Below are 12,112 nucleotides of genomic sequence, written 5' to 3' on the forward strand. Positions count from 1 at the left end.
ATAGAGAGTGTATACAGAATAATATCAGGGATGTGATCAGTGACACCTCTAATGTCCCTTTTTCGGTTCTCTAGGTTATCTAGCGGACCCCCAGATCTGAAGTGCTGCCTGCTCCACCAGAAGCTCCAGGTAGGGGTCTTCCATTTCCCTCACATTACAGATGTTTTTGGCCTCGTACGTGTAATTCTGTCTCCCGCTCCTCAGATGCTGAACTGCTGTATCGAGAGGAAGAAGGCGAGAGATGGCGGCAAAAAGGGGAACCCTCCCGACCCCTCGGATCCGGCCGCACACATACACTCCGCAGCAGACGCGGAGAAGAATAAGTACGAGGTGGGCAAATCCTGGGACTCCTGGAGCGACAGCGAGGACGAGTTTTTCGAGTGTCACAGTGACACGGAGGAGATGAAGGAGAGCGGACAGGAGGAGGCCAAGAAGAAGTCCAAAGAGGAGGCCAAGGAGGTGCCGAAACCTGACGGCCGCCTGCACCAGTCCGGAAACCTGACCCTCCTGCACTCCGGGGAGCCGCTCTATGTCCCCATCACTCAGGTATCAGCACTACTGGGGTCATTATGGGGCTCTCACCTGCCCTTCCTGCGGGGTACAATGGTTATTTAGGGGATGACAATCCCCCCGATCCCGTCCCACGTGTCTCATTACAAGAGGTCGCGCTGTTACATTGCACCAATCCTGCAGCTGCTTCTATGGGACGCGGCTAGGACAGGTTCTCAGACTATGGATGTAAGTAATGATGCTTTCAGTCACTGACAGCCAGCAGAGGTGTGGAAATGGGGAGAAAGTGCAGCACAAGGTATATTAGAAAGGTGAAAAACTGCCCTTACTCTTTAATGGAAGTGATTGCAATGTGCGGGGAGCGCTGCAGGGGCCTCATCCTCAGGAACACGCAGAACGGATATAGGGCAGGCACTCGTTATTAACCCTTTATATGGGCAAGCATTGATTATTAACCCTTGATACAGGGCACACATTGCCTCTTAACCCTTGATATAGGGTACACATTCATTATTAACCCTTGATATAGGGCACACATTGCCTCTTAACCCTTGATATAGGGCACACATTGCCTCTTAACCCTTGATATAGGGCACACATTGCCTCTTAACCCTTGATATAGGGTACACATTACCTTTTAACCCTTGACATAGAGCATACATTGCCTTTTAACCCTTGATATAGGGCACACATTGCCTCTTAACCCTTGATATAGGGAACACATTCCCTCTTAACCCTTGATATAGGGCACACATTGCCTCTTAACCCTTGATATAGGGCACACATTGCCTCTTAACCCTTGATATAGGGTACACATTACCTTTTAACCCTTGACATAGAGCATACATTGCCTTTTAACCCTTGATATTGGGCACACGTTGATTATTAACCCTTCAACAGCCACAATTGGGCAGATCTCCTGCCTGTTCCCTCACTGATATCCCCTGATCGCGGTGGTGTTTTGGTCGCAGCCTGAGTTAGGAAAACTGTCTTAAAGGGCTTTTTCCACTAAATACATACGTTGCCTATCCACCGGATAACGTATGATTCCTGGGGGTCTCCGCTGATTCCATGAACAGGGGTCTCAAAGTCCCCAGAGTGAATAAAGAGCTTGTACACACGCGTGGTCACTTCTCCATTCACTTCTATGGTACTATTGGAGATAGAAGGCAAGAAAGCGGTGAGCGGCCTGGGAAACATTGCTCCGTTCATACAGGGCCCCCCTTCTTGGGATTAGTGGGGGTCTGAGTAGTCCTAGCCCTAGTGTTTATACATTTTTTACCTATAAGGTGGATGGGGAATAAATATATTTAGTGAGTAAATCCCTTTAGTGTCATCCAAACTGTGTTGCGACCCCAGTCTGAAATGATGGATTCTTAAAGGGGTATTCTCACAAGTGAAAATGATCCCCTATATATAAGGCCCCGTCACACTAAGCAACATCGCTAGCAACATCGCTGGTAACGAACAACTTTTGTGACGTTGCTAGCGATGTTGCTGTGTGTGACATCCAGCAACAACCTGGCCCCTGCTGTGAGGTCGTTGGTTGTTGCTGAATGTCCTGGGCCATTTTTTAGTTGTTGCTGTCCTGCTGTGAAGCACAGATCGCTGTGTGTGACAGCGAGACAGCAACAACTAATGTGCAGTGAGCAGGGAGCCAGCTTCTGCTGAGGCTGGTAACCAATGTAAACATCGGGTAACCAAGAAGCCCTGTCCTTGGTTACCCGATATTTACCTTTGATACCAGCCTCCTCCGCTCTCACTGTCAGTGCTGGCTCCTGCTCTGTGCACATGTAGCTGCAGCACACATCAGGTAATTAACCCGATGTGTGCTGTAACTAGGAGAGCAAGGAGCCAGCACTAAGCAGTGTGCGCTGCTCCCTGCTCTGTGCACATTTAGCTGCAGCACACATCAGGTAATTAACCCGATGTGTGCTGTAACTAGGAGAGCAAGGAGCCAGCACTAAGCATTGTGCGCTGCTCCCTGCTCTGTGCACATTTAGCTGCAGCACACATCGGGTTAATTAACCTGATGTGTGCTGTAACTAGGAGACTGGGGGCTGGTCACTGGTTGCTGGTGAGCTCACCAGCAACTCGTGTAGCCACGCTCCAGCGATCCCTGCCAGGTCAGGTTGCTGGTGGGATCGCTGGAGCGTCGCAGTGTGACAGCTCACCAGCAACCTCCTAGCAACTTACCAGCGATCCCTATCGTTGTTGGGATCGCTGGTAAGTTGCTTAGTGTGACTGGACCTATAGTCTGGGGGTCTGACTACTGTCATGACAAGTGGAATTGGAGTGGAGCGGAGGTTCACATGCTTGACCTTTGGACTACTGGAAATATCTGTATTCGGCCTCCTCCGTCAGTCCCATAGACAATGAATGGAGCAAAGATCTCGCAGCGCACCTCCGCTCCTAAAGACGGGGTAAGTTTTGCTTTTGGGAATCCCCCTTTAATAGCAGTGATCTGTCCCTTGCTCTCTGCAGCGAGCCCTGCATACAGCCGGTCAGTCATTGCGCCGGCTCAGGACCCCTTTAAGGATTTGCATTGTAGACCGTTTTCTACCTCCAGGTGATACATAATATACAGTATATCTCCGTGGGACGCAGCGATTCCTAATGATCCTCTGATAATCTCGTCTCGTTTTTTTGTACGCAGACAGAATTGGTTTTTAGTGAAATTTCTGATCTATAAATCCATTCTTCCCTGTGAATGGCGGGAGACCAATGCTGGTAATTATTAATAAAGCAGATTTCTTGCTATTGAAGCTGAGCGGGAATGTATCCTCCGTCCTTTCAGAGCTTCCATTATGTGGCTGGGAACCCAGAGAAGACGTGGCTTCTCCTCCACTGATGTGACGCCGCAGACGTCTTGTGTATTGTGCCGCCTTACACGCTCCAGACAATAGGAACGGTTCTCAAAGAGCCGGCACCCACACACCGACACCGCGATAAACAATCACCAGGAATCTGTTATTTGTGTGTCACAAGAGGAAGAACGTGTAAGAAAGGATTGTAATCCGAGTGACATGGAGAGGAGGCAGGTGACATCTACCATTCTGTCCTTACATCACGTATTAGTATATACTGTGTATGCCACTCATACTACTGACCCTGACTTATATCCTGTATTATACTCCAGAGCTGCACTCACTATTCTGCTGGTGCAGTCACTGCGTACATACATTACATTACTGATCCTGAGTTACCTCCTGCTTTATACTCCAGAGCTGCACTCACTATTCTGCTGGTGCAGTCACTGTGTACATACATTACTGATCCTGAGTTACATCCTGTATTATACTCCAGAGCTGCACTCACTATTCTGCTGGTGCAGTCACTGTGTACTTACATTACATTACTGATCCTGTATTATACTCCAGAGCTGCACTCACTATTCTGCTGGTGCAGTCACTGTGTACATACATTACATTACTGATCCTGAGTTACCTCCTGCTTTATACTCCAGAGCTGCACTCACTATTCTGCTGGTGCAGTCACTGTGTACATACATTACTGATCCTGAGTTACATCCTGTATTATACTCCAGAGCTGCACTCACTATTCTGCTGGTGCAGTCACTGTGTACATAAATTTCATTACTGATCCTTTATTGTACAATTGGTACTCTACCAGCAGAATATTGAGTGCAGCTCTGGAGTGTAATACAGGAGGTAACTCAGGATCAGTAATGTAATGTATGTACACAGTGACTGCACCAGCAGAATAGTGAGTGCAGCTCTGGAGTATAATACAGGAGGTAACTCAGGATCAGTACAGGATCAGTAATGTAATGTATGTACACAGTGACTACACTAGCAGAATAGTGAGTGCAGCTCTGCAGTATAATACAGGAGGTAACTCAGGATTAGTAATGTAATGTATGTACACAGTGACTGCACCAGCAGAATAGTGAGTGCAGCTCTGGAGTATAATACAGGAGGTAACTCAGGATCAGTACAGGATCAGTAATGTAATTAATGTATGTACACAGTGACTGCACCGGCAGAATAGTGAGTGCAGCTCTGGAGTATAATACAGGAGGTAACTCAGGATCAGTATAGGATCAGTAATGTAATGTATGTACACAGTGACTACACTAGCAGAATAGTGAGTGCAGCTCTGGAGTATAATACAGGAGGTAACTCAGGATCAGTAATGTAATGTATATACACAGTGACTGCACCAGCAGAATAGTGAGTGCAGCTCTGGAGTATAATACAGGAGGTAACTCAGGATCAGTATAGGATCAGTAATGTAATGTATGTACACAGTGACTACACTAGCAGAATAGTGAGTGCAGCTCTGGAGTATAATACAGGAGGTAACTCAGGATCAGTAATGTAATGTATATACACAGTGACTGCACCAGCAGAATAGTGAGTGCAGCTCTGGAGTATAATACAGGATGTAACTCAGGGTCAGTAATGTAATGTGTATATATACAGTGACTACACTAGCAGAATAGTGAGTGCAGCTCTGGAGTATAATACAGGAGGTAACTCAGGATCAGTAATGTAATGTATATACACAGTGACTACACCAGCAGAATAGTGAGTGCAGCTCTGGAGTATAACAAGATGGGCACACCTGTTAGGGTCTCTGGTAATCATGGCTCCCGGTGCAGTAATTGATGGAGCCTTCATGTGATCCGGAGTCTTTGGCGCTGTGATCGGATGACACTTTTCACCTTCTGCCTCCAGATTTATTATCCGGGGGCATAAAGTGCGGATCTTCGGAGAAGTTGTCATCCTCGCTGTTGACTTGTGTGTGTGCGATGGCGTTGCATTCTCTTGCCCATTTTCAGCTTCGCCGCTTCTAATTGGTTTCAGCCATTATGTAAAATCATTCCGTTGATCGGTTCGTGTTAATGTGACAGCGACGTTTCGTTTAAGTGCTGGAATTAAAGGCGATAATTTCACGTTATTATGACGCCGACGCCGCATGGGAACTGTTTAATGTAAAGATCCCCAAACAAGAGGAATAAAACTGCAGATTTTCCGAGGTGTCTGGAAATGCATTAGTGAATTAAGAGAAAATTATAAGCTGTGAACGGCTAATTTCTCTTCTATGAAACAAAGGATCCTGCGCGCGGACAGGCGTCAGCCGAGCCGAGCCGAGCGGAGCCAACTGTGCCGAAGAGCCGGAGAAAGTGAAGTCTGTGAAATGTCTCATCACAAACACATTAAAGGGGCCGTCCACATTACAGCAAAACTTATTTCTAACTTTTGACCCTGAAGACCAAAAAAAAGTTGAGGAAATGTTGAACTTTTTCCAGTTTCCCACCGGCAGCGGTGCAGGGGGCACTTCCAACCCCAACATGACAAATTTACTAAAACCTATGTCTAAATTTGGCATAAATGATAACTGAAATCTGTTTTAGGTTTGTGGTGCGGGAATAGCCATTCACATGACTGTATTTCTTGGTGGCTTCTTTGGAGGACACAGGAACTTCTTTGGAGGACACTTGTCCTCTGCCACCTGGAGGCTGACACTAATAATGCAGCTTAAGAAAAAATGGTGGGTTCTTCCCAAGTAGACATTACTTTGCCCGGTGGCATCAGATCCTCCAGTTTAGCTTAATGTTGCGTTCCTTACCTGATCTGGCACCCAGACGAGGTGGTGTTGGGGCCGGTACTGTCTTTTCTTCCTAAGGTGGCCTCAACTTTCCACCTTTGACTTCTCATCTTAGGACGTCGTTACATCCACACGGCGTAAGTTGTCAGTCACCGCTACATTCAGACGTTCATATTGCTTGTATGTCTTTCTGGAAGGCCCCTGCAAAGGCCCAGCCACCTCTAAGGCAATCATCGCTTGCTGGATTCGATCGGCCATTATGGAAGACTATAGAGGGAAGGCCAGATGTCCTCCATTCATGGTTAGGTTGCACTTTACGCCAGCGGTGGGGACCTCCTGGACCAGCCAACATCGGACATCTGTTCTGCAACTCCGTAACTCAGCTTCTTGGTCATCTTTTCTTACGTTTTTTAAGTTATAGAGGAACCATACTTTTGCTTCGGCAAATGCAAGGCTTGGCAAGAAGGTGCTACAGGCAACGGTCTATCAAGTGGCAGCCTAAACAAAAGGAAATACTTCTGTGGTAACAGCATATTTTGTTTTATTTTATGCTTTCAGCCTCCCATGGTTCCTGTGTCCCCCAATGAAACGACTGAGAAATGAAGATTTTTGGTACTCACCATAAAATATCTTTCTCAATAGACTTCATTGGGGGACACAGCACCCAACCTTAGTTGCCCGTGTATTTAAGCTGTTTTTCCTCTCAGGGTGGTTGTGCATTTTATTTAATTTTTTCCATGTTTTAGTTCTTTTTATTGCTTTCTCAGTAACAATGCTAGCAAGCGAGGTATAGACTGCTGTGGAGGAGCCTATGTATTTCTGTTAAGATTTATTGTTAGTAGTAACCGATTAACCCATGGTTCCTGTGTCCCCCACTGAAAAACATGGTTCCTATGTCCCCCACTGAAGACCATGGTTCCTGTGTCCCCCACTGAAGACCATGGTTCCTATGTCCCCCACTGAAGACCATGGTTCCTATGTCCCCCACTGAAGACCATGGTTCCTGAATTCCCCATAGAAGATCATGGTTCCTGTGTCCCCCACTGAAGACCATGGTTCCTGAATCTCCCACTGATGATCATGGTTCCTGTGTCCCCCACTGAAGATCATGGTTCCTGTGTCCCCCACTGAAGACCATGGTTCTTGTGTCCCCCTCTGAAGACCATGGTTCCTGTGTCCCCCACTGAAGACCATGGTTCCTGTGTCCCCCACTGAAGACCATGGTTCCTGTGTCCCCCACTGAAGACCATGGTTCCTGTGTCCCCCACTGAAGACCATGGTTCCTGTGTCCCCCACTGAAGACCATGGTTCCTGTGTCCCCCACTGAAAACCATGGTTCCTGTGTCCCCCACTGAAGACCATGGTTCCTGTGTCCCCCACTGAAGACCATGGTTCCTGTGTCCCCCACTGAAGACCATGGTTCCTGTGTCCCCCACTGAAGACCATGGTTCCTGTGTCCCCCACTGAAGACCATGGTTCCTGTGTCCCCCACTGAAGACCACGAAAAAGAGATTTTATAGTGAATACCAAAAATCTTCATTTCTTTGTCGCTCCTTATTGGGAGACCCAGACAATTGGGTGTATAGGCTATGCCTCCGGAGGCCACACAAAGTATTACACTAAAAGTGTAAAGCCCCTCCCCTTCAGCCTATACACCCCCCGTGCTGCCACGGGCTCATTAGTTTTTATGCTTTGTGCGAAGGAGGTCAGACATGCACGCATAGCTCCACAGCTTAGTCAGCAGCAGCTGCTGACTATGTCGGATGGAAGAAAAGAGGGCCCATAACAGGGCCCCCAGCATGCTCCCTTCTCACCCCACTCTTGTCGGCGGTGTTGTTAAGGTTGAGGTATCCATTGCGGGTACGGAGGCTGGAGCCCACATGCTGCTTTCCTTCCCCATCCCTCAATTAGGGCTCTGGGTGAAGTGGCATCCTTTCGGTCTCCAGGCACAGGAGACCGTGCTCCATCCACAGCTCCTGAGGACCCTGCTGGATAGGAGCCGAGTATCGTTCAGGGACATGGCCCTGCTACTTTGAGGTACTCTGTGTCCCCGTGGGGACCGCGCACAGCAACACTCCAGCATTGCTGGGTGTGCTAGTGCACCGGGGACAGCAGCGCTAACTGCGTTTGTGCCATTAAACACTTCAGCGTCGCTGAGTGTGTTCGTGTAGGGGGACTGCCGCGCTGACCGCCGCTGCCATGGTTATCACTGCGGCGCGGCTGGGACTGTTAGTGCGCCGGGGACTTCCGCGCCGACCGCGCTTATACGGCGGCCGCGCTTATAACTCGAGTCCCCGGCTTTTGCGGCCTAGTCTCGTTTTTCTTCCCGCCCCCAGCCCTGCCAATCAGGGGAAGGGCGGGACGCTGTACAGGACGGCAGCACTGAGGGCTGGAGCATGCTTTGCATACTCCACCCCCCTCACTCTGCACAGTGGGGCACCAGTTCCCGCACTTTTCTGGGTCACGCCCACGGCTCCCTCCTCTCCTCAGGACGCCGGCAGCCATTCCTCTCAGCTCTGCTAACGCTGGAGAGGAGAGACAAGCTCAGGGCGACCCAGGCAGGATTTCTGGTGCCCACACAACCGCTTTGCGCAGGCGGTAAGCAGCACCTGTGGTGCTGGCCCCACTAGTGCAGAAGTGTACTTATAGATTATATGATTATAGACTATACTTTACACTGTATGGTGCACTGTTGATTTTTGTCTATATACCCTCCTGTATTGCTCAGAGGAGACAACAGCATGTCGTCCACAAATAGCAAGGGTGCCAAAGCACAGACTTACTATGCTGCCTGTGCAGCATGTACGGCTATACTGCCGGCAGGTTTCACTGACCCTCATTGTGTGCAATGCTAGGCCCCTGTGGCACTTTCTCAGCCGGAGCCTCTGCTAAGGGTGGCCCAGGGAGAACCACCAGCTAACACTGTCCAGGTGACAGGGACGGAGTTTGCAGTTTTTACTGAAAGACTTTCTGAGACTATGGCTAAGATATTAGAAGCCTTGCAGTCCAGGCCGGCATCTCAAGCCAGGGGCACTGTGGAATCATTGCCCCCTGGTCCCCCTCAGTTGGAACAACAATGTTCTCCCGGGGTGTCTCATGGATCCCAGGGTGAGGTCTCTGACACGGACCGCAGCCCCAGACCGATTAAGCGAGCTCGCTATGATATCCCCTCGACATCATCACAATGTTCAGGGTCTCAGCGAGAGGACTCTCTGTATGATGAAGCGGAGGTAGCTGATCAGGATTCTGATCCTGAAGCCGCTCTCAACCTTGATACTCCTGATGGGGACGCCATAGTGAAAGATCTTATTGCGTCCATCAATGAAATGTTGAATATTTCTCCCTCAGCTCCTCCTGTGGAGGAGTCAGCCTCTCAGAAGGAGAAATTCCGTTTCAGGTTTCCCAAGCGTACAAAGAGTATGTTTCTGGACCACTCTGACTTCAGAGAGGCAGTCCAGAAACACCGAGCTTGTCCTGATAAGCGTTTTTCCAAGCGCCTTAAGGATACAGGTTACCCTTTCCCCCCTGACGTGGTCAAGGGCTGGACTCAGTGTCCCAAGGTGGATCCTCCAATCTCCAGACTTGCGGCTAGATCCATAGTTGCAGTGGAAGATGGAGCTTCACTCAAGGATGCCACTGACAGACAGATGGAGCTCTGGTTGAAATCCATCTATGAAGCTATCGGCGCGTCTTTTGCTCCAGCATTCGCAGCCGTATGGGCACTCCAAGCTATCTCAGCTGGTCAGGCGCAAATTGACGCACTCACACGTACGTCTGCGCCGCAGGTGGCGTCCATAACCTCTCAAACGTCGGCATTTGCGTCCTACGCTATTAATGCTGTCCTGGACTCTGCGAGCCGTACGGCGGTTGCAGCCGACAATTCGGTGGCAATACGCAGGGCCTTGTGGCTGCGGGAATGGAAGGCAGATTCGGCTTCCAAAAAGTGCTTAACTGGATTGCCATTTTCTGGCGACCGTTTGTTTGGTGAGAGATTGGATGAAATCATCAAACAATCCAAGGGAAAGGAAACATCCTTACCCCAAGCCAAACCAAAAACACCCCAACAGAGGAGGGGACAGTCGAGGTTTCGGTCCTTTCGGAGTGCGGGCAGGTCCCAATTCTCCTCGTCCAAAAGGCCGCAGAAGGATCAGAGGAACTCCGACGCATAGCGGTCTAAATCACGTCCTAAGAAGACCGCCGGAGGTGCCGCTACTAAGGCGGCTTCCTCATGACTTACGGCCTCCTCACACCGCATCCTCGGTCGGTGGCAGGCTCTCCCGCTTTTGCGACACCTGGCTGCCACAAGTAAAAGACCGTTGGGTGAGAGACATTTTGTCTCACGGTTACAGGATAGAGTTCAGCTCTCGTCCTCCGACTCGATTCTTCAGAACATCTCCGCCTCCCGAGCGAGCCGCGGCTCTTCTGCAGGCGGTGGGCATTCTGAAGGCAGAAGGAGTGGTGGTCCCGGTTCCTCTTCAGCAACAGGGTCACGGTTTCTACTCCAACCTGTTTGTGGTTCCAAAGAAGGACGGGTCCTTCCGTCCTGTTTTGGACCTAAAACTGCTCAACAAACACGTAAGGACCAGGCGGTTCCGGATGGAATCCCTCCGCTCCGTCATCGCCTCAATGTCCCAAGGAGATTTCCTAGCATCGATCGATATCAAGGATGCTTATCTCCACGTACCAATTGCTCCAGAGCATCAGCGCTTCTTGCGCTTCGCCATAGGAGACGAACACCTTCAGTTCGCGGCACTGCCGTTTGGCCTGGCGACAGCCCCAAGGGTTTTCACCAAGGTCATGGCTACAGTAGTTGCGGTCCTCCACTCTCAGGGTCACTCAGTGATACCTTACTTAGACGATCTGCTGGTCAAGGCACCCTCTCAAGAGGCATGCCAACACAGCCTCAACGTTACTCGGGAGATTCTCCAGAGTTTCGGGTGGATCATCAATTTTCCAAAGTCAAATCTGACACCGGTCCAATCGCTGACATATCTTGGCATGGAGTTTCATACTCTTCCAGCGATAGTGAAGCTTCCGCTGGACAAACAGCGTTCACTACAGACAGGGGTGCAATCTCTCCTTCAAGGTCGGTCACACCCCTTGAGGCGCCTCATGCACTTCCTGGGGAAGATGGTGGCAGCAATGGAGGCAGTCCCTTTCGCGCAGTTTCACCTGCGTCCACTTCAATGGGACATCCTACGCAAGTGGGACAGGAGGCCGACGTCCCTAGACAGGAACGTCTCCCTCTCTCAGGCAACCAAAGCTTCCCTTCGGTGGTGGCTTCTTCCCACCTCATTATCGAAGGGGAAATCCTTCCTACCCCCATCCTGGGCGGTAGTCACGACGGACGCGAGTCTGTCAGGGTGGGGAGCAGTTTTTCTCCACCACAGGGCTCAGGGTACGTGGACTCAGCAAGAGTCCTCACTTCAGATCAATGTTCTGGAGATCAGGGCAGTGTATCTTGCCCTAAAAGCGTTCCAGCAGTGGCTGGAAGGCAAGCAGATCCGAATTCAGTCGGACAACTCCACAGCGGTGGCTTACATCAACCACCAAGGTGGGACACGCAGTCGGCAAGCCTTCCAGGAAGTCCGGCGGATTCTGCTGTGGGTGGAAGCCACAGCATCCACCATATCCGCAGTTCACATCCCGGGCGTAGAAAACTGGGAAGCAGACTTTCTCAGTCGCCAGGGCATGGACGCAGGGGAATGGTCCCTTCACCCGGACGTGTTTCAGGAGATCTGTTGCCGCTGGGGGATGCCGGACGTCGACCTAATGGCGTCACGGCACAACAACAAGGTCCCAACATTCATGGCTCGATCGCAAGATCACAGAGCTCTGGCGGCAGACGCCTTAGTTCAGGATTGGTCGCAGTTTCGGCTTCCTTATGTGTTTCCTCCTCTGGCACTGTTGCCCAGAGTGTTACGCAAGATCAGGGCCGACTGCCGCCGCGTCATCCTCGTCGCTCCAGACTGGCCGAGGAGGTCGTGGTACCCGGATCTGTGGCATCTCACGGTCGGCCAACCGTGGG

General features: G+C 50.2%; 1 protein-coding gene across 1 annotated transcript in view; it reads left to right on the forward strand.

Annotated features, from left to right (window-relative positions):
• The window catches only part of RAB3GAP1 (RAB3 GTPase activating protein catalytic subunit 1), a 168,947-nt gene that overhangs the window by 108,955 nt on the left and 47,880 nt on the right, over positions 1–12,112 (forward strand). Inside the window, 2 exon segments of the mRNA XM_075317143.1 lie at positions 75–129; positions 205–546. Coding sequence (XP_075173258.1) covers positions 75–129; positions 205–546 — 397 coding nt within the window.

Source organism: Anomaloglossus baeobatrachus, chromosome 7, assembly GCF_048569485.1.
Source record: "Anomaloglossus baeobatrachus isolate aAnoBae1 chromosome 7, aAnoBae1.hap1, whole genome shotgun sequence".
In the NCBI taxonomy this organism is placed as follows: Eukaryota; Metazoa; Chordata; class Amphibia; order Anura; family Aromobatidae; genus Anomaloglossus; species Anomaloglossus baeobatrachus.